General features: G+C 36.4%; 1 protein-coding gene across 3 annotated transcripts in view; it reads left to right on the plus strand.

Annotated features, from left to right (window-relative positions):
* Positions 1–319: 319 nt before the first annotated feature.
* col17a1b (collagen, type XVII, alpha 1b) overlaps positions 320–22,649 on the plus strand; it is a 28,202-nt gene continuing 5,872 nt past the window's right edge. The window contains exons 1-47 of one of the 3 annotated variants that reach the window (XM_036574682.1): positions 320–596; positions 2,857–2,921; positions 3,357–3,407; positions 3,667–3,771; positions 5,526–5,783; positions 5,945–5,992; positions 6,924–6,953; positions 7,126–7,173; positions 8,223–8,369; positions 9,906–10,082; positions 10,286–10,432; positions 10,537–10,614; positions 11,180–11,332; positions 11,496–11,585; positions 12,606–12,650; positions 12,776–12,943; positions 13,094–13,342; positions 13,925–13,975; positions 14,075–14,101; positions 14,499–14,525; positions 14,610–14,672; positions 14,907–15,011; positions 15,644–15,706; positions 15,891–15,926; positions 16,019–16,072; positions 16,637–16,672; positions 16,780–16,815; positions 16,927–16,989; positions 17,187–17,222; positions 17,305–17,376; positions 17,713–17,739; positions 17,859–17,894; positions 18,310–18,345; positions 18,452–18,535; positions 18,640–18,675; positions 18,917–18,997; positions 19,114–19,197; positions 19,541–19,591; positions 19,678–19,749; positions 19,937–19,996; positions 20,098–20,124; positions 20,241–20,294; positions 20,500–20,568; positions 20,652–20,699; positions 20,920–21,042; positions 21,317–21,424; positions 22,372–22,605. In XM_036574682.1, the coding sequence (XP_036430575.1) occupies positions 2,867–2,921; positions 3,357–3,407; positions 3,667–3,771; positions 5,526–5,783; positions 5,945–5,992; positions 6,924–6,953; positions 7,126–7,173; positions 8,223–8,369; positions 9,906–10,082; positions 10,286–10,432; positions 10,537–10,614; positions 11,180–11,332; positions 11,496–11,585; positions 12,606–12,650; positions 12,776–12,943; positions 13,094–13,342; positions 13,925–13,975; positions 14,075–14,101; positions 14,499–14,525; positions 14,610–14,672; positions 14,907–15,011; positions 15,644–15,706; positions 15,891–15,926; positions 16,019–16,072; positions 16,637–16,672; positions 16,780–16,815; positions 16,927–16,989; positions 17,187–17,222; positions 17,305–17,376; positions 17,713–17,739; positions 17,859–17,894; positions 18,310–18,345; positions 18,452–18,535; positions 18,640–18,675; positions 18,917–18,997; positions 19,114–19,197; positions 19,541–19,591; positions 19,678–19,749; positions 19,937–19,996; positions 20,098–20,124; positions 20,241–20,294; positions 20,500–20,568; positions 20,652–20,699; positions 20,920–21,042; positions 21,317–21,424; positions 22,372–22,605 (3,748 nt within the window). In that variant the 5' untranslated portion in view covers positions 320–596; positions 2,857–2,866. The remainder of the gene's footprint in view (positions 597–2,856; positions 2,922–3,356; positions 3,408–3,666; positions 3,772–5,525; positions 5,784–5,944; positions 5,993–6,923; positions 6,954–7,125; positions 7,174–8,222; positions 8,370–9,905; positions 10,083–10,285; positions 10,433–10,536; positions 10,615–11,179; positions 11,333–11,495; positions 11,586–12,605; positions 12,651–12,775; positions 12,944–13,093; positions 13,343–13,924; positions 13,976–14,074; positions 14,102–14,498; positions 14,526–14,609; positions 14,673–14,906; positions 15,012–15,643; positions 15,707–15,890; positions 15,927–16,018; positions 16,073–16,636; positions 16,673–16,779; positions 16,816–16,926; positions 16,990–17,186; positions 17,223–17,304; positions 17,377–17,712; positions 17,740–17,858; positions 17,895–18,309; positions 18,346–18,451; positions 18,536–18,639; positions 18,676–18,916; positions 18,998–19,113; positions 19,198–19,540; positions 19,592–19,677; positions 19,750–19,936; positions 19,997–20,097; positions 20,125–20,240; positions 20,295–20,499; positions 20,569–20,651; positions 20,700–20,919; positions 21,043–21,316; positions 21,425–22,371; positions 22,606–22,649) is intronic. The other 2 variants (XM_036574684.1, XM_036574683.1) reach the window with 2 other exon arrangements.

Below are 22,649 nucleotides of genomic sequence, written 5' to 3' on the forward strand. Positions count from 1 at the left end.
GGAGAGTAAACAGGAGACAAAACACAAATTACTGCAGCTGCAGAACAGCTAGATTTAGTTCATAAACAAGCTGTCGTCATTCATTGTTGACTTTGATAATGGATTTATATATGTATATTTGTTTTTTTAAATAAAACCTTTCAAGTAGTTTCAGATGAAGTATGACTCTACATGCATTTAATATGTGGATCTCACCAAAAGAAGGTGCTGAAGGATATAATATATCCAGCCCCACCTCTGTCATCTGAACATGCCCTAGAGCGCTGTTTTGGGATGATTATAAATGGTGAAATTGTGATTCCCTGAGGTATTGTCTCTTTCAAAAGCTCGCTGGTGTGTGTGAGTGTGTGAGCCTGCCAAACACTTGGGAGTGGCTCGGGATAAAATCCAGCCCAGGAGTCCTGCGGAGACTTGTCTGTGAAGGTGGAAAGAAAATAAAAAAGAACTAGACGGAACAAAGATAATTACTTGACATCTGTGTGGCGCAGGTGAACATCAGGGACAACCGTTCACTCTCACAGGATCTTCTCAAGGAACGTTATTACTGTCTTTTGTGCAAAGCCAGAACTTTCTCCTGAGTTTCACCTGGACTTCAGGTAAAGTACTAAAGACTTACTTTGAGCCATTTACACAACTGAAGTGCAAAACTGTTTTGTTCATAATGTATAACGTCTATTAACTAATATTTATTAGCAATATTTAGTACACGTTGCATCTTTTTTCTTAAATTAGTCCTGAGAACATGGCAAACACATTAAAGTATGTAATGTTTTAATGGTTGCATTGATGTTTACTTGTTGGTGTTTCAGCATTGAAAGTCTGGCCTGCCAGACGCTGTGATTTCTGATGGGAGCTTTCACTGGCTGTATGACTTTTCACTGTTTACATATTTGAGGGATATATGCAGCATAATGACTAATGCTGTGGTTGTCTTATTTGGTGGTTTCTTATTAAGCTGCAGTAAAGCATTAGGCAAGCATGAATGCGTTGGATGGACTTGCATGCTGAATATTGCATGGTGAATGATACATTTTGATTTCAGCTTATTAGGAGTAGATGTACTCAAATAGAAACAGGACAGGTATGTTTGTTAGGCTTCATTTCTGTTCAAGCCTTTTTTTCACAGCAGTGTTTTCATTAAAAATTAGGAGATGAGACTGTTAACTTTTTGTCTGAGTTTGTTTGAGTTTTGTCTGATGGGTGGGCTGTGCGACAGATTTTTAAAGGCAGAATTGTGGGGAGTCCTTTGTTCTCTGTCAAACTACTGTACCCTCAGGACATCAGCTCTTCTGCTGTAGATCTATCCTGTTTTTGTCTGATTGAAAAGTTTGTTTTGAGATTATTTTGAAAGCTTCAAGTTGTGAAGTATTAGTGAAAGTTTTTATTAGTGAAACCTTGTATTTGCATGTGTTGACAGCACCTGCTTTATAGCTCTTTTAAAAACATTCTGTTTTTAAGACTTATCATTTATGTGATGTCAGCAAATTGGCTGCACAAACAACTAAATTCCTAAATTCTACCTTTCAGGGTGTAAACACTGTCAGTGGCATAATACTTTCAAAGATGCGTCTTCAGTACCTTTAGTTAGGGAACAGTATTGTACCACATTCTGTTGCGGTTATAATTTTTGAGTTGCATTGACTCCATACATCCTGTTTTAACTCCAGACTCTTCTTTTTTAAACCATGAAGCTATAAAAAAGTACAAATGTGCTCTTTTCCTCTGGGAAAAAAATGTAGTGTATGTTTATAATTCATTTCAGATATACTAATGTACTATAAGGACCATGTTGTACCTTTAATGGTACGTTTGCATTGGGAGACACGAATGTACCTTTGCTGTATCTTGTTTTCTAACTGTGTATGATGGGCTGCACTGCTCCAACAGCTCCTACACTCTAAAAAGAAACATCCCATTAGGTGGAGGGGATCTGTGTCTGACTTTTTCAGTGTAAAATTAAGGACAGAACATACCTCAAACTGCAGCATGATTCACTGAGCCAGTGGAGATCTAAATGCATTTCAGCCTATCTGGCCTTTATCAGGGCTGAAAAGCTTTCTTACTACCAGAGAAGCCTAAACAATTACTCAGGTTAAAGTTACTTGTTACTTAATTTAAATAATAACTCAAGAAGAAATAAAAAGTAGCCTGTGACAAAAACAGTAGCAGTAAAAAAATCAAGTTGAAAGGACTACAGTACATCAAGTTTCCCAAGAGAACTGCAGTGGAATTTCACTGCATCCATCAGCATAAGAACTAAAGTTTGTTAAGCGCTGTTCTTCTCTTTTTGGGATTGTTTTATTTTACTTTTTTGGAATCATTTTGGTCATAATTTCCAAGTGTTACAATTCGAAATTACTCAAGAAAATGCAAGTCTATTAACATTTAACGGATGTGCAGGTAAATAGTTAAGTCATAAATGGAACTAGTTACTACCCTCCTCTGCTTATTACTCATTTATTACTCATCTGCTTCACTGCTGATTTATCTTTGCTTCTGTTGACTGAAATTATTCATTGCTGCACAAAGCTGGAGATATGTTTACGATTACAAAATAGTTCATACATGCTGAATATGGAATATATTTTCAATATTTTACACTTGGAGTGAGATCAGTGTACATGTGTATACAAGAGATTCAAAATACAGCAGTATAACTGAGGACTGTCAGAACTTTTCACTGGTGTGATCATTTTGTCAACTGTCCTTTATTGAAAAAAAAGAATTGTACAAAATGTTAAAATACATTTACACTTATTATTTTATTATTGTATATTTATTGTGTTGTATTATTGTATGTTTACAGGTTGCATGCATATAAATTATATAAATGATCAAATGTATGTATATTTACAGTTAGTATGGAATGGATTCGTTAACAAGGGATACAAGCGATTTGGGAGGAAGTTCAGGAGAGAGAGGTAAGGAGGATTTACTCTGTTATATAGTACTTAATATTCTCTATAACAAAAAGACCGCCAAGACTTTTCTTCTTGAAAAGAAGTGCTGTTGATTAATATATTTTTTTTTAAACTCGTTTTGCTCTCTTTTTTGGTACACTGTACTCTCTTTGGATTGTGAATTTGTGATTTTGAAGACTAAATAAAAAGCAAAAGGGGGAAAAGCTCTTATTTATAGTAGTATACTACTTCATATTGCTCAGGCCTACTTTGTTACTTTGGATGGTGCTGCACAATCTCACTGTAGGCTCCGAAACGCTACAGTTATAGAGTGCCATCGTGTGGTCAGGTTACATTATTACACTGCAGTTGTTTACTAGTCATTTAATACAAAACTTACATGTTAAAAACCTATAATAATACCAAAATTGATTCACTAATATGTTCTCTCTCCAGTCATAACTGAAACAACATTTTCGACCAGCAGACTCACATCTTTACCACCAAGTAAGACACAGATTCTGCTGTTCATCCTCTCACAAAAACAGCTTCTTTTATTCTTTCTCTCATTTTGAATGTATTCTGTTGCTGCTCTTTGATTTACCTGTAAAATATTTTGTCTTTACAGTTTGACATTTATGTGCACAGTGTTATGAATGAGGGCCTGATTTTAATCAGAGAGATTCATTAAGATATATAAGGAGTAAAGGAGGAGAGTTTGAGAGTGATGAGACAATGTGTTTTTTGTTTTTTTTTATCGTTCCAGAGGGCTTCAGTGGATCAGGCAGTAAGAGCATGTCCAGCAGCTCTTGGGGAACTGGCTTTGAGAAGAATATTCTAACTCAGAACAGCAGCACTTACTTCTCATCCTGTAAGAACTTACAACACAAAATTATTCTTTCTGAATATTAACCCATTCATGTCTAACAACTAAGTTTAATATGATAAGCAAAAATTTCATACCTTCTCTAATTGGTTAAAAGTAACGACATTTGCTTTAGTTATCTCTTGCATGAATCTAACAGTGATTGAATAAAAATTATCAGATATAATTGTCATACGTTTATTCGCAATCAAGTTAATATTTTGGCAAACATTATTGGCCTAGGAGCTGCCAGTGACTCCAACACTGTAAAAAATAATTTCATGTTTTATTTTTTTTTAAATACAATTTTGAGTTCATGAAATTTTAAACAATAAGCTAAGAATATAACACATTGATTATTGCTCTGTTAACATACTATGAGCAGTTTAACATTTATTTTTAGCAGTTATTTACTGTAAAAACATTTTTTACAGTTAAACTTCATTACACATGTTGAAAACCTGAGAAGAACTCATTCATTTGCACTGTAGTCCTTGTAGATATTGAACATTGAGCCTTAGAATGTAGTAAATCTGCAAAATTTATGCATAAATCAATGGGTGAGATGTAAACAAAGTCTTTCAGAGTGGTTTTAACCTCAAATCAAGTCTTTCAAATTGTTTAAAATTATTTATGAAGTTGAATATATTCAAACTTTTAAGTTTAATGAAGTAGAAGACACAAACTATACTATTGCAGAAACTTGAGCTTTTAAGTTGAAGAAACTACTACACTACTACACTGTTCAATTTATTAAATTTTGCATCATGATCACAAGCTAAGATGTATGAATACTCTTTCAAAAGGGTTTTCAGAGTCACATAGTCTTATGCCAGCTTTAAGAAAAACTACTGGCTTGGCTGCAATTTAAGTTGTTTTATTGTGAACACACTGTCTACTTAGCAGAGATTCTAAACACACTCATAGTTATGATACTTAAAACATGTAAAGTGCATTCAAACTAACATTTAAAATATATATAACATGTGAGGGTGTTGTTTGTTTGAAAACATCTGAAGAAAAATTAGAGCTAATATAGAGAAATTAACTAGCTCACTAGAAGTTATGGGTGAATCCGCCCCATAATCTCTCAGTACTTGTCTTTATGAGTTTGTTCTGATCACAAAAATAACAGTACATTTTCCATTTCAGACAACTCACCTGGATTGAGTAATAACAACTTATTGAAAGAAAATAAGCAATTATAATGTGATTATTTAAGTACAAATAACGTCAGGGCTTTCAGTGTGACTCAAATTTCTCACAGTGGTGGTGATAGGAACCGGGGGTTGTAATGTTTACAATGCAAATATGGCCATTTTATTCACTACTGAAACCCACCAGTGAACCAATATGTGCCTTCTGAGTTTTATATGTAATATTGATGATGGTAAAATAGTGGTAAATTTGTTTGGCAAGGCAAGGCAGGACAAGGCATGTACCGCTCCACCTGAATGAGGTTTAACAATATATTTTAGACCAAAAGTTTGATTAAAAAGCCTAGTGTAAAACCAGGCAGTTTATACATAACCATTTCATGTAATAGATTTTGTGAGGGAGCTTTTAGAGGCATTAAATGCTTTGGATGTCTGGATCCTATATGAACAATTTTGACTCAGTAAGTTTCTCTAGAATGGAGCATTTCACATCAATCCCCTCTGAGGGCACTGGGACTTTGTTAACATCTTACTAGTTTAATTTTACAGACATTAAAAAAAACCCAGAATTCCGCTTTTATGAAATGTACTCCTGTCCTCTAGCCTCTGTGGGTGTCAATGCAGGCGGGTCAGGGTTTGAGTCTGGCCTGTATCTGGGGGATGAGTCCAGCGGGAACAGCAAGAGCAGAGGAGGAGGACGAGGAGGTAGTGAAATTGTGTCTGCATCAGGCTCAGGGTCAAAGGTCAGATCCAGCTCCTCGGGTGGAGTGAGAAGGACACAAGGCTCTTCTTCCTCTCTCGGCCACTCCCCCACTTTCATAGAGAGGAAGAGTATGACCAATCAGTCAGGAGGTTATGACGGTGAGTCCGGACATTTACAGCGTTAGCACACAAAGATAAAATAAAACAAGGAGTGAGAAAACTGGATTAAAAAGTCTGGTGTGTCATGTTTCAATACAAACACAGCAAATAATAAAATAATATTATCTGACGGTACTTTGGTCTTTGGTTTCTGTCTTTAGGAAGTTCAAGTGCCAACTCGTCGCCAGAGATCACGAGGAAAGACTATGGTCAGAAATTCAGCCTTCTATGAGTAATATGTGTTATAGTCATTAATGAATCATTAGTGAGTACACACCCAGATTTCTGAGAGGACGCACCCAGTTGAAGCACAGACCTGTATGCTTCTAAAAAAGAAGGTTCTTCAAGGGTTATTAAATAAAGACGGTGGCTCTATGTAGAACCCAGAACACCCAAAGAACCATTTGGAGAATGTGTTGTATATGGTTCTGTGTAGAACCTTTTTGAAAAGGGTTCTACATAGCACCAAAAAGTGTTCTTATATTGGTGCGATGTCAAGCTTGTAATAACAGAAGAACCCTTTATGGTGATATGTAGAACCTTTTTCAAAAAGGTTCTATGTAAAACCATATACAACACATATTCTATAAATCTGAAGAACCGTTTCACCATGCAAAGAACCATTTAAGCATGCAAATGGTTCTTTGAGTGTTCATGATTCTATAAAGGACCACTGTCTTTTCTAAAGAACCCTTGAAGAACCATCTTTTCTAAGAGTGTAAAGGTGTGAGGCAGGTTTAAAGAGTGGCTTTCCTGGTCAAGGATTAAACCTAATCCTGAACTAGGACTAGGACACCGATGCTGAGTCTGTTATATAACATGCTGTCTAAAGGTTGGTGATCTGAGAGAACGTAACTGTGTTCAAAGTGGCAACATCTCTCTCAAAGCACTCAAATACTTGACACACATCACGGTCATTAGCCTACCTCAGACAAAAAACAAGTAAACAAATAAATAACTCAATAAGAAGGAAGATAAAATGTGGAAAGAGTACATGTTGGAGGTGGCAAGTGCTGTCTTTCATTTGCATGGGAATATGCTGTGGGATATTAAGAAGAATTGATAGAATTTACATAAAAACAAGTAAATAAAGTATCAAGGGTGAAATGTCTTTAAAGACCTGCTGTGTGTTTTCTCCAGGTGCATCTAGAGGAAGATCTCAAAGCAGAGGTGAGCGTCATTACTAAATACACAACCGTCATCTCTCAGTGTCCGTGTGCTTTTGTGTGTTTTGTACACGCTACTGTACAAACAACAAAAATGATTAAAAATAAAGAATAAGTCAATAGCATATAACTGCTAAATGGTATTAGACTGATTGAGTCTTTGTCTTTTGCCACAGAGAGTGAAATCAGGGCCAGATTGCAGAGTGCTTCTCCCTCAACCAGATGTAAGTTTGTCTCCAAGCTGTACGTTTCCACTCAAATTATATATTTATTGAGATATCAGGCTTTTTTTTAATACTGTCTCACTGTCAGTGAATGAAATACTAAAGCAGTTCTTCTCCAGGCATGCACAACAATTTCTACTGATGTTGTAATGAAAGACAAAATGTTTTTTTTTTTTTTAAAAAAAGTAAATGTAAACAAACTAATACAATAAAATAAGTTTATAAATTAGTTGCTATTGATTTATTTATTTACTTATTAATAAGAATGTTATATTTTGAAAAAGAAAAAATACATTTTGAGGGGACCTTTTTTCCAAGGCCATGTATCAGGAATTCCACATATGTTCATATTTTTAACTTACTTAACAGATATACATTTTGCAAAAGACGGCCATGAAAATCTCAGCAGTTAGTATGTTTTGCTTAACACTACATTAGATTAAATACAAATACACAAATACAATAAAACAAGAATGTGAGTAATCTAAAAGCTACCAGATACACACATCAAATAGCAATGTATTGTTTATTTATATGTAGTTTTTAAAAAATAAACACTTACTGAGCAGGTAAACAGCTTGACGTATCATATTCAGATTCGATGAGATTTTCACACAGTGTTTTAATCTGTCTTCAGGAGTAAATCTGCTCCTTTATCTCCTGCAGTTGTACAGTTCCTAAAGCTGCAGTTATTGATGCCCTTTTCTTTTTATTGTTTTGATCTCATGTAGTCTATACATTTATTAATAACAATGACTTCTTTCTCTGGAGGCAATTCCAACTTTCTGCCCCGTCATAAGCTAATATGAGCATTTTTTAACAATTATATTCTTGTTAAAAATGCAGTGCAAATACTACAATCTTCTACAGATACAATGCAAATGCATACACTATGGACACAATGCAATGCAAATTCAACACAGCTCTGTCTATGAATTTGAAAGAACATGGCATATTGAGTGGTAAGTTGGCTGTTTTGTTGTTGTAGAGGCCACTCACAGGCATGTGGAGAATCAGTAAAGTGATTCGTTAACACTGTTTGATTTCAGGGACAGAGCTAGATGATGTGAAGAAGTTGTTAAAGGGCAGCCGCTCGTCTAGTGTCAGCCCCACACGTTCCTCCACCTCCTCCACCCTGCCCGTGCCCCGCAAAGCCACAGTGGAGACTAAGATCATCAAGCAAGGCACCCAGACTGGTATGAACACATCTCAGACTGAAAATAATAAGCTTTAGAGGAAAAAATAACAGACATGATTATTTAATAGACAAAAGATTGTTCTGTTTGCTTTTTCTAATTTGTAAGGTTTCTCATCCAACATTTTATAGAACCATTAGAAGTATGTATTCATAAACATCAGTACTTAAAATACAGTAGTTACTCTTAAAATAATAACTAAAATAAAATAAATAAAAATAAATAAAATTAAAATCACAAAATTTCCCCCTTAATCCAAACTGAGTCCATTAGCCAAGAGATGTTTGGTGTCCAAATTCTGCTTTTGAGTTACAAGGCTAATGTAGCTTACAAGTAATGACAGCTTGTAGTCACCAGATTAGCATTGTGCAAACTGCATATATAAATCATCACGCACTTACCTCAAATATAGTCTCAAGTAGACTCAAATAGACTCTTAAGTAGAATCTCAAGTGCTTATGTGGTTCCTGACCAGTGTTGGGGTTACTGACGTAATAAGAATAACGTTACTTGAGTTACTCCTATGTCTCTAACAGCAATATTAGTTCCACACGTTGCTTTTAAATAATATATTTTTTCTATGTAGATTATCTCTACCTGTCCATGTACATAATTTGCATGCACATGTGTGACAGCTGACTGTGTCACTGTGATTGTGAGAGAGCGCTCACAAGTACAGGAAGCGAAGAAACTCACCAGAAACCCAGCGAATAATCTGTTGAAGCATGTAATTATCCTAACTGATGGATAAAGACCCCCGTTTGGAGGAAGAGAGAGCCCCAAACTCACCTACACAGACCAGACTCAACTTTCATTCAGCTTTTTTTTTTATTTTGAGTTTTTTTTTCTATTTTAGGATTTTGGGCTGTTTTTCTACCATTTTAGTGACATGTTTCAAACAGTCTAAGCATTCAATCAGCATGACTTTGCTGTGTCTTGTTCAAAGGCAAAGATAGCAACAGGTCTTTTTAATGATATTTACTGTGATTGGTTATTTTTTACTAGATAAAGTACTGAAAGGAGTATTGTGTTTTTCCAGCACAGATTTGTGTGGGTTTTAGAGAGTAAAGTAGAAGTAAAGTAATGAGTAGTGAGTTCGCTTTTTTCTGGAAGTAATAAATTAAGTAATCCCATTGCAGTTTGAGAGACATAATTAGTCATTTGTGATGGATCATTCTTTCTGAGAAACTACCCCAGTACTGTTCCCGACGCTGTATGACATACTGTTATATATAAAAATGGACAAAAGTGCAAAAATTCGTACTTCAAGATTGTTACTACTGGTTTTAGCCCATTTCCAAGTGTCTGATGAATCTGCATAATGAAATCACCACAAATGTCCATTATTTGTTAGCTGTAAATTAAGTATTACATTTAAAAGCTAACTATGGACACCAAACTTATCTTGACTAATTCACTACACATGCAGTAAATGTAAAAAAGTGGGTCAAGCTGATTTGTTGGCCAAACCATTGCTTTAATATGCCTGGTTCTGTGTTGTCTGCACTTATTGCACCCTGACACCTTTTTTTCCAGTTTCAGGGCAGTATGACAGCAGCATTCTGGAGTCAGCACTCCCATCCTACACATGGACCAGCTCCACACTGCCCTCTAATGTCTCAACTGGGTCTGCCTTTGCCTATCAAAGCAGCACCAACAACATGTCAGCAGGATCTTCTCTTGCAAACAGCACTGCACCATCCTCACTATCAGGTCAGCATAAGCGTCATTAGACATCTTTATATTTCATGTCTATTGCCCAATTATTTATATTTCATGTCTACCATAGAGATGAAGCTGGTGGCAAGTAAACCGAATGTTCACCTGTTGGTGAAGTTCACCTGTTGGTGAAGTTGAAATATTAATTATTGGAACCAACTTGCAGTAAAATAAATGAAATCTCCTTTGATTTGCAGTGTATGGCTTCCAGAATAACCTTGCCCCAACCTCTAGTGCAGTTCTTACATCTAATGGAGTTAACATGTCAAATGGAGTTAACACATCAAATGGAGTTAACTCATTTAGCGGAGTTAACACATTCAACGCAGTTAATGCTCATTCAGGTAATGTCCTGCTGAAATCTAATGTGAGTGAATGATGTGTAATGAAATTAATAGAACTAGCACTTTAGCATTATTAATAATTATTGTGTGTTTTTGTTGTCCAGGATATGGTGTGCAGAAAAACCTCTCTCAGAGTGTAAGCAGCTCTGGAGTTGTTAGTACTGGAGTCTCCACTTCTACAGGTAATTGTGATATCAATGATATTTAATAAATTTGCCCTGTCATGATGAATGGATGAATAGAAATGCTCTGAAACTGCTTAGAATAAAAACTCTTTACATCAACTTACATTAAAAGTAAAGAACATTTTTGCCTTGCTTGTTTTTTTTGGACATTGCACGGTAACGCAAGATAAATGTAAGATATTTTTCTCATATATATATATATATATATATATATATGGTATTGCTGTCCAAAGAAAAACTACAAGATAGTAACTTTACAGGAGAAGGCAAAACACTCTTACCTTTCAATGTAAGTTAATGAGTTAAGTTAATAAAGAGGTTTATATATATATATATATATATATATATATACAAAATGAAGAATGGACCAAAAGAAACAGCTCATAATGGCTTGGTAAAAAGTCTGGTTCCATTGACTTACATTAAAAGTAAAGTAGGTTTTTTCCTTCTCCTGTTTTATTTTGGAGATACAAGGTTTTCTTCCGACAACAGCAATATATATATGTCTAGAATTGTTTTTGAACTGATGCATGTTTACCAAATTGCCCCTTTCCCTCTCTAGGCACTGCTGCACAGTCAGTCAAAGATGATGTACCACGAAAATACATTATACTTGAGAAGGAGAATATTCCATCAAAAAGGGACACAGAGGTGCTCATTCTGTCTAAAGATAGTGGAAAGCACTTCTCCAGCAGCATCCCTAATGGAAAAGGTGGTAAATACATGTCCTTATTTGACAGTAATACATCACTGTGGCTGCGAATTCACAGCATCAAATGGCCTTTGAATGAATAAGTTGTTGTAATGCTCTGGTGTAATTGAATTTTAATGTAGTCATGCTCTGACACATGCTTGACACTACCATCTGTACTTTAAAGGGTCCATTTCAGATGTTTCACTGAAGAAGGAGACTTTGGCAACGAGCTACGCTGAGGCTGCTCCTGCCAAATCTGCCTCAGGCTCCTACTGTAAGGATTTGTGTTATTCTGTAGCATCTCCCTACGTGCTTCCATTCATCCTCTTTAAATATTTCACTAATGAAGAGTCTTTCTTTTTAGTTGACCGCGGGATGAATAGATAGATACAGTACTTTACAAAAGTCAGAGACAATCCTTTCATTTGTTTAATTTCAAGTCAAAACGGCCACTAATGGCAAGTTATTCATTTTGCGGTGGTGGGAAAAAATAAACATATATTTAATAGAAAATTACTCGGAGACCTAAACGTTAAACATACTATTACATTTTCAGTGTTTACCATGTGTTTAATCTTTACCTTCCATTCTTTTCAGGAAATATGCTTTTATTTTTTCAATGAAATTTGCAGATATGTTTTTTCATACCCCCAAATTTCTTAAAAGTCTTAGAAGTTGGTTTCATGTTCTGCTTCTTGAAATCCAAGTTATTCCAGTTACAGATTTAGACTCATCAGTCCACAAAACCTTACCTCATCTCAGATTTTTAGTTTCAGAAACTAAGAGGAAAATATGTTCTATTTTTTCTCTAAAAAGAAAATTACAGAAATATCTCGTTTAGCCATTTAAAATGCACAAAAGAAAGAAATTTGCAAGGCGGCTAAGGTATGTTGGAAAAGCTGCTAGTGTTAATGTTAGTGTCTCATTAAAGGGTATCAATGGGCCTTCACCGACAGTTCTTAAGAAGAAATTTCTTAAATTCTAACCTGCATCATACATACTGCCCACCCCCTATCACCTCCCCCCACTCACTCACACACACACACACACACACACACACACACACTTAAGGCTATTGCATCTGATCCAGCCAATCAGTGACTTTTGAAGAAGTTAATTAGCTGGAGCAGGTGTGGCTGATTGTGGTTGTAACTAGACTTTGCAGGAAGGTAGGTCAGGGTTGGTGACCACTGCTGTAGACTAAACAACCTCTAAATATATTGTATTATTGTTGCTTTAATGTAAAAATAAATAAATAAATAAATAAAGTCCTTTTTTATTTATGTTTTTAAAGATGGATCTTCTGTTGTGCCAACAAAAGATAAAGCTACCTATGCAGGTAATGTCTGATTATTATTATGTTTATTAGGTTTACTAGTATAATACTGCTGTTAAAACTTCAGACAGATGAATTTGGACCTGGTGAATCAGTGATTTTTCTCTTTCCTTCTCTGGTTTTTACAGAGATCCATAATGATAAGGGCTATGATAAAGGAGGAGGGGGCTGTTTCGGCTGCGGTCCAAGCTGCTGTTCCTGGTGGAAGTGGCTGCTTGGGCTGCTTCTCAGCCTGCTGCTGTTGCTTGGCCTGCTGTTTGGACTAATTGCTCTCAGCCAAGCCCTTAATAAGCAAGGTGTGTCCTTCTTCCATCTGTATTTCGTTGGTCATTTTTGTAGACATTCACATTTCTGTCCGCAAATACTCGTTAATGACAGGATCTCAGTATTTGTACCTGTATGTATAAATAAACAGTACTAAGCACTCCACATATGTTCCTTGACAGCGGAGGAGGTGAGGGTGCTAAAAGCTCGTGTGGATGCTCTGGAACGCCTGCCTTCTAGCGGTCAGGCCCACGCCAGCCGACAGACTGGCAGCAGTGACATAAACAGCCTGCAGTCCGGCAAGTACATGGACAGCGGAGCGGTCAGTTCTGATAACAGTCTGAGTTTGGGAGCTGATTCTGTCTCAGACACTACTGCCCTTCAGAAGACAGTACAGGGATTACTGCAAGCTGAACTGCAGACATTTAGAGGTACTGAAACACACACACACACACATGCTCATTTAAATATACAATCATGCATGCACATACACACACTCGCTCACATATACACAAGCACCCAAAGTACTGCTTACACTAATATTATGTGGTGTATTTGTGAGTGAGCAGCAATCAGTATTATCAAATGCGAATTTTCTGTTTTTTATCTGCTATATTTTTCATTACATATTTAGCAAAAAATAGATTCATACAACAAATGTTTGGTTGTTTTCAAAAGCTTGTATGTTAAGTATGTACTTAAGTAAGTACTAATTATATAAAGTACACAACTAACATTTAAAATAATTCAAAATGAATTTATATATACACATATATATATATATAATACACATAACAAATATATATGTATATATTACAAATATTGTATAAGTATTGATTTAATACACCATTGATTCAATGTTTTGTTTTTACATATTCCCACATAGCACTATGAGGATAAGCATCAGTTGTTTTATCAATATGATATCTGAAACTTAGATCACTTTTAATAAATGTTTAAAATGAAAGTCCAAACATCTAAAACTGTTTTTTTTATCTCCATGTTTTCTACAGCCAGCCTTGCCTCCTCAGTGAGAGGAGAAAGAGGACCACCAGGGCCCAAAGGTAAGACACAGAAAAGTGTCACTACGTAATTCATTTTTAATTTTTCTTCAAGCAATGTTCAAGGAAGCTCTTAACATTCAACACTAATTGTGTTTTCAGGTGACACTGGAGCTCCAGGACCCAAGGGTTTGTACAAGTTGTTTTTTTCCCACTGTTCGTGTAAATCTCCAGTGATGAATGATCTGCTGTGGAAATAAAAGTCAGACATTTTAATGAAGTACTAACGTCTTGTTAGGATATTTTGACTGTCATGAGAAAACCTAAAACAACTTCATTCTTAATTAACAGTGGTTACCCCTGTAGGTCCAAAGTTATAACTACATAACAAACATAGTAGTTTTATACATATTAGTTTTGGTAATTTATAGTAGTTACTGAATTATAAGTCTCAATATTAATAACTGAATAGTGTGCCTATGATTTAAGTAAATAAAATGGTTACTAGGTTTTCATATAACAGCAATGATTTGTAGAAGTATATGTGTTTGTGGACAACATGGCTAACATTTTATATGCTTTTCAGGACATGATGGTATTCCAGGAGCACCAGGTAAATAAAAAAAAAGATTTGCTCAGATTTCATACTTATCTGTTACATCATCTTCACTGTTGGTGAAATAATGTCCATTTGTAGGTCTTCATGGAGCAAGAGGAGATCCAGGCCCCGAAGGGCCAAAAGGACAAAAGGGAAGTGCAGGTTAGTTTTTTCTGTGTTTCCTGGAAAAGAAATCAATCCCTAATTATGAAGAAAAATAGAGATGCTTAGTTTTTTTGGACAGTGACTATCAGCCTTTTTGCTTTAGTGTGGTGCAGTCTTCAGTGTCTTATCTGCAGACTTATTAATACTTTTTGAAGCATCCCTTCAGAATATAAGAAGCCTCATAATGGCCCCATCTCATCATTAGTTTTTGTTTGTCCCTGTATTTTGCAGGCGATCATGGTGCAGAGGGACCACAAGGAATCAGAGGTCGAGATGGGCTTCCAGGGCCTAGAGGAGAGCCAGGCCCAGCAGGCTTTGGAGAGAAGGGTGAAAGAGGTCAGAGTCCATTTGTATTTATTTTAAAGCTATTTGAATTCATTTGCTTGAATTTTTTTTCTAGCTTCAGTGCGAATAGTGTAGCATAAGTAATTAGACAGTGTTGACATTTTTTGCTTCTTATTCCAGTACAATAGATTTGTACAGTGACATTGCAGTTAAAGTGCAGGTCAGGTTTATGAGGATATTTGCATGGTATTTGCAACTATATTGTGTAAACCATGTACAAAGCCACACACAGCCATAAACATCTTTGATTGGAAGTTAGAATTCTGCTCTTTAACCTCACAGTTCTCACTGAGTCACATTAGAGTCAATATGCTGGATTATAATGCAACAAATATCATAATTACTTATGAACTGCACTGTAGTATCAACAACAGTGTTAACGGGTTAAACACACTATTTACAGTAAAATAAGAGAGCTGGTCATTTTGAGAACTTTGAGGACTGTATGACTGATTCACTGAGCTATATTAGAGATGATGAAAAACACTGTTAGAAACATCAAGACTGCATAAAAGAATCAGTACTTAAACTACTTGGATTTGGGCTTTGATGCTGACGTGTCCAGGTACATCTTCAATACATCAGCACAGGGTGAAGAAGATCATCATTATTGTTTCTTTTAGGGTCTCCAGGGGATGCAGGAGCTCGTGGCCCACCTGGTCCAGTTGGCCCACCTGGTCCAAAAGGTTAATTCAGACTTCTAGATCTTGCTTGTTTGTTTATGTCATGTGATGATTCTTTATTTTATATGGCCTACTTAATGTACAACATTAAAATATACACAATTTCAGGTACAAAGGACACTGTGTTCTGAAAATGTGCCTTAATAAGTGGATTTTTTTAAATATATGTAAATGATCTGTTCTTCAGGTTCTGCAGGTGTTAATGGAATACCAGGTTTACCAGGTATGCACTATAACTCCTGTGATAAACTGTTTTAGTCATGATGACAGGCTTTATTAGATCAAAAATGATAACCTGTGATATGTCCTGTGCAGGTGAACCAGGCCCACAAGGCTTCAGAGGAGAACCAGGCCCTGCTGGACCCAAAGGCAAGCTACATGACTGTGATACTTAAGATTTAAGCACTGATGACTTCAGTTCAATAAATAATAATACTTCTAATAATGTTTATATCAAAGGGCCCCTATCCTATAATTTTATTACATTTATTTTTTCTCCCTGAGGTTTACTTATAGCATTGAGTGTGGCTTTATGTGCCAAAAACAGCCATAATGAGTTTTTATATAACCCTCTCTATCCCTTAGAATTAAACAGGCTGTTTTTGCTGCTGTGCCTTTAAGACTGGTATGTGTAAATGAGCTCTGTTCTAATTGGCTGCCCTGTATTGTGCCTCGTTCAAAATGCAGTCCAGGCTGAAACACTCTTTATAACTTCAGCGTGAATAAGTGGGGCTAAACTACTGTAGGGAGAATAGGCAGATATATGTAAATGTGTTGGTTAGTGACATCACAGAAACCTTGATTTCAAACCAAACTATTTTTGCAGCTTAGAGTGAACAGTATGTTTTACAACTTTAGCAATGTTTTTGTATTATATCAATCTATTTTATTTGAAAACATAAGGAAAATTTTTGGTTATATTTTGAACTTTAGGGGACAGAGGGGCTGCTGGACCACAAGGAATTAAAGGTTTGTATCTAGTAATATTTTGCAGTGTACCATAGCAGCTAACATAAGCGTTTACAATGTAGTCCATGAATTTACTTTTATGATGAAATTTATATTTTTTGATACAGGTGATCATGGTGAAAAGGGAGATCCTGGCATTCCAGGTGAGTGTTTTTGTACATGTTCAGAAAGTCTTTCAAGAATCAGTTTATTTGTGAAATAACAGTGCTTAGGCCTCTGTGATTTAATCTCCTGTGATTTGACCATTTCATCAGGTTTTGCAGGACCTCCAGGGAGACCAGGAGTGGCCGGTGAGAAAGGAGCCAAAGGGTCAGCAGGTGAGTAGCAGAGATAAAACACAACCTGACATATTGATAGTCTGTGTAGCTTCACAGTTACAGTGTTAATTAGTGATCAGCAGTTGTTATATTGCATGAATTACATCATCCTTATCTTTACTCTCATTAAACATAGTCATACTGAAAGCAGACTCTCAGTGTAACATGTTATAAGAAAAACAGATGAATTTTTTCAGGATCACCAGGAGCAGACGGTGAAAAGGGTCAAAGAGGTAAATTATATCATAGCAAATTATTTACTGAAGTGTCTGATAGCAAAAACTTCATAATATAAATGTTTGTGTGGATCCTAAGGTGACCAAGGACCAATCGGATTGCCAGGAATCAGAGGGCCAACTGGGCCACCAGGTGATGCAGGACCTCCAGGTATTACATTACATTACATAAATGCGTAACTGTAGTGTTTTCTGAGCTCTAAGAATGAATTTTACTTAATATTTTGCATAATTGGAATTTACAGCAACAAAGACTTTTTAATAGTAATACTAGCAGACTCCATCCACTGCAACATACATTCTCTTAGTTCTCTATGCTGTTAGGAAACTCAGTGCTGAATGAGTGTTGGGTGATTGTGGTGCAGTTTTAGGATTTTCTGCCTGAGAATTTAATGTCTGTTCAACTGAAGTAAATATAATTTGAGAAAAATTATGTTTTAGATATAGACTTGGTTTCAAATGTGTCTGTTGTTTTTTCTTGGATTAGGAGTTCCAGGGCTTCAGGGACCACCAGGTAATTCATGCCACTAGTATGAGTTATACTTTTTTATTTAAATTGATTACTCTTAGGATAAATAACACTCTTTAAAATGTTGCAAATCAATTCTGACAACAACATTCTCCTTTATACAGGTATTGCAGGAAATCCTGGACAACCTGGTGTTAAAGGTTTGTAATGATGCTTTATACCTTTAGGCTATACATAAATACCCTCAGTGTTTTACCAAAACCAAAACGGTAACTTTACAGAAGAAGAACGTTTCATGTACATTTATGTAACAGTGTTTTATTTTTAGTAATTTAAACCATTCTCTTAGCCCTTTTATCATGTAATGTTAACACAGTGTAAAGAGCAGCTGCTGTGCTCAATTGACGTACAAAAATAATAATGGAAAAAAATGATACTGGTTTTGATAGGAGAGTGACTATATAATAAAGATGTGTTGTCACCATACATATTGGACATATTGCTTTACATGTGATAACTTTGTATTGTTTTGAAATGATCATTTTAGGCACGTTTGTTGATATAGTGCGTTCTCATAGGTGTCACTTTTTTCTATTTGCGTTTACAATATTACAGGTGAAACTGGTGAACCTGGCAGAGTTATCAATGCAGGTAAAGCCAGGATGTGACAGACATTGATTTACATTTTTCAATGAGTTTATTAAAAGTCTTCATTCTTGGTTAAGATTAATAGCATCTCTTACATAATTTGAATCAGCTGTAGGAGCTAGCTCTGTGGCAATCCCTGGACCACCAGGACCCCCTGGACCACCTGGACCTGCTGGTTCACCAGGACTGTCAGGTGGGTCACTGAACTGACTTTCATCCTGCCGGGTCTGATTATTAAGTTGGAGATCACTGCCCAAACGTTGTGCTCTATTAACCATATATGTTTTATCATTGTAGGTCCTGTTGGTCCTGCTGGCCTTCCTGGCCAACCTGGTAACGTTCAGATTCAATTATGTTTGCAACAATATGTATTTTGAGCAGTAAGACTATGTGGGTTCTAGCTTCACCATGTAAAACTAGAATTTTCTGATTGAAACACAATCTACAACTGAATTCAGAATATAGCTGATTATACCGCCTTTCCTTGGGGGAATCTAGAGTCCTGTTTATCCAGTAGTCACAGAGTCCAACTCTCTGTGCAACAATTTATTTACCCTTCCTTTTGTCTGTACAGGTCCTAAAGGTGATAAAGGGGATCAAGGAGAAGCCGGAATCTCAGTGGAAACCCGAGACAGCCCATCTAGAGGTAAAAATGGTAAAAATGAATTCCCTTCATTCTAATTATCCCTAAATTGAATTAGAAAGCTAAGAAATATCATAATGTGTTGAATTAAGAATAATGATAACATTTGTACATTGTATGTCTTTCAGGACCATTTGGTTCTTCAAGTGTTTCCCAGGTTGTTCAGGGTCCACCTGGCCCACCTGGTCCCCCAGGACCTCCTGGACGCCCAGGTACATGAACATCACCAGTGAATGCAAGATGATAAATCTACACTCAGATCATCGTAGCTAGCTGTCGCTGTGCATCAGCATACCTTGCTTTGTAAACTTTACACATAATAATAAGTTAATGAAGAGAGAAATGAGAAAACACCATAGCTTACCATACCTGCTGATGCAGAGGCAGAAATGGTCCATAGCATAGTGAAAATTCATGGGAATCTAGAGGATGTGACAACATGACTTGCTGTTATGTGGGTAGTTCAATAGTAAATACAGTAAAGTAGAACTATATGGTGTCAAAGTAGTCTTGCAATGACTTATACTATGTACTATTTCTTTCATTGTTTTGTAGGAGACTCTAGACCTGGACCTCCTGGACCACCTGGAGAACCAGGCCAGCCAGGTATGACTGATTAAATTGACGTGTTCGTTAAATTAAGACTTAAAACCAGGAAACCTGATCATCATATTTCTGCTACATGTTTATAGGATATGGTAGACCTGGAGCAAGAGGAGAGAAGGGAGATAGAGGAGAACCAGGAAGTTTTGTGCCCAACTCAGGTCAGCTTTTATGTTGCTTGGTCAAATTATTGCCATGTCATGCTAATTAGTTTATATACAGCTATATATATATATATATATATATATATATATATATATATATATATATATATATATATATATATTCAATAGCTATTACCAAGTGTGTTCATGCAACTAACAAAAACTTAAATTAAAAAAAAAACAGGAACATTTTTCGCTGGACCACCAGGACCACCTGGGCCTCAAGGTCCTAAAGGAGACACAGGTGAGATATAGCATTATGACATATAGATTCAAATAAAATGTAATAATAATAACAATTAAAATCATCATCATCATTTTTATCATTATCATCAACTCTTTTAGGATCCCAAGGACCCAGAGGATACCAAGGTATGAAGCCTTACTAGCTCAGTAATAAACCAAGATAAAGAATGGTTCTTTTAGATTCTGGTTTCTGTTTTCACTCAAGCTCTTACACCATGCTGATGTGTTGTTTTGCTCTGTAGGAGAGCCGGGTCAGCCTGGCCTGCCTGGAAGATCAGGAGGATCAGAAGCTAGATGTGAGTTGAGGATAAGATGAAGCAATATTGTTTCAGCTCTTAGTGGAAATGGTTACTTCTTTTACACATTAAGTGCTTGACCAGTTGATTGTTTTTTTAGGAGTATTACTGTTGCAGAATTTTATAGCATATTGATGTTATTTGGACTATTGAGTGTGTCACACTCAATGAATGAATGAGACCCTGGTGATGTTATTCTTTGCAGTTTCTGGTTATGGAGGAGTTCAGGGGCCACCTGGGCCTCCAGGGCCTCCCGGGCCACAGGGTCAAAAGGGTAAATCAACTCTAAATCAATCAGTTTAATAAACTTGTATGAACATGACAGTGAGCATTTACTAACCTACTGGTGTCTCATAGGTGACAATGGAGTTCCAGGTGCTCCAGGCATCCCAGGAACATCAAGAGGTAAAATTATTTCTCTTTATCCCATGACAAAACTGAAACATACAGACATTTCTGGTTGGAACCCAGTTTCAGAATCGTCATATGTTGCTGTTTCTAGGCCCTTTATTCACAAGCTTTACCATTACCCAGAAGGCTCTGCTTCTGGTAGCATCTATTATCGTAAAAAGCTATGTTGTTTTCAATTCTCTTTCTCCTCTAGTAATTGTTTTCTCATTTCCAGGTTCAGTTGCACTCGGTGCCTCAGGGCAACCTGGCCCCCCAGGCCCTCCTGGACCACCTGGCCCCCCTGGACATTCTGGATCTGCTGCTGATTATCGCCATTACATCATGGAGTACATGCAGAGTAGGTTTACACCTTAAAATCTGAGGCTTATTACATACTAAGGCTTATTATTTAGTAATTACAGTGACTTCAGTGCAAACAGGCTGAGCTATTCTTATATTACAGAAGTTTGTAATAAAACGTTGGCCCTGCCGGTGGGCCCTGGCCATTTAAGGGATTGAACTGCTCTGTGTGAATATGACATATATAAAGTGCTCGGTATTTCTCCAAAAATGTATTTGTATATCGAATGGAAGTTATGTTTCTATATTAACGTGTCACACATGGCCTTCAGGTGATAGCATGAGGCGTCAGATGTCCAGTCTCCAGGGCCCTCCTGGCCCTCCAGGACCTTCAGTGTCCATTGAGGATGTGGCAGCACGAGTCATCGCCTATCTTCAGCGTAAGTCTGGTAACTCCAAACAATCAAATCAAAGAACCATTTAAATGCGTCTTTGTATGGTTAATTGGCTCTTCTTTATAATGAAAAAAACCTGTTGTATGGTCTTTAAAGAACCTTTATAAAATTATTCTGTATAGAACCAAAAAGGGTTCTGCTATTGTTAGAACTTGTTCGGTACTATATAATTTTTGCTAATAGCATAGGACCTAATCTTATCAGTTATCATGCTGCATGCATGCCATAGTGCATTAATGCATTAATGCATAATTGTACCTGCACTGAGGATAATCTGAACCAATAAAACACATTCTTTGTATACAAATGGTTTAATTAAATAAAAAGCTAACATATGAAAATGCTTAGATTCCAGGACATTTTGTGTGCAGGAAAGAAATTGTTTTCAAAGTCCAGGACTATCCAGGAAAATGCTAGATGTGTGGCAACCATATTTTTATAATCACATAATAGATCTTGTATCTAATTTTTTACACAGGAATGTGTAAGTTGGCATTATTATAGTCATCACACCCAGCTTTGCAGTTTTTAGTATAACAAGCTTCATTTCTACACTACTGCTATGCTAGCTAGCCTCATCATAATACCAAGTGTTATCGGTGATTGTAGAGCAGATGATGGGAAGAGTGTTCCTAAAAATAAAATTTAAGAACAACTTCAAAAATGAAATCACATAAAAATGCAATTGTAAATGTATTTTTTAAAGCTTTTATGTACTTTCACATTCAGTAACTGAACTACTGATGTAGAGGAGTCTGCACTGTAAATTCGTTGCTACTAATAGATAAAACACAATTTAAAAACGATAGTTAGATTTTATTGTATGAGCCACGTTTGAAGCCGTTGTAAAATACTTAATAGGCCTGCAGCCTTTATTTTGTCTGCATGTCTGGACTGTAGATGCTGAGTAATATTGAAAATGTTTGTTCCAGGTTCTGGAATAATTGCTGGAATGAGTGGTGGAGTAAGTGGTGGAGCGAGTGGTGGAGCAAGTGGAAGAACAAGTGCTGGATCAAGTGCTGGATCAAGTGCTGGATCAAATGGTGGATCTAGTGGTGGATCTAGTGGTGGATCTAGTAGTGGATCTAGTAGTGGATCTAGTAGTGGATCTAGTAGTGGATCTAGTAGTGGCATTTCTGTCAGTGACATCATTGCATTATTACAGAGTGAGTATTGTATGTCAACACTGATGTAAAACTGCCTCAGGTAC

This window comes from Colossoma macropomum, unplaced genomic scaffold (genome assembly GCF_904425465.1).
Source record: "Colossoma macropomum unplaced genomic scaffold, Colossoma_macropomum, whole genome shotgun sequence".
NCBI lineage: Eukaryota > Metazoa > Chordata > Actinopteri > Characiformes > Serrasalmidae > Colossoma > Colossoma macropomum.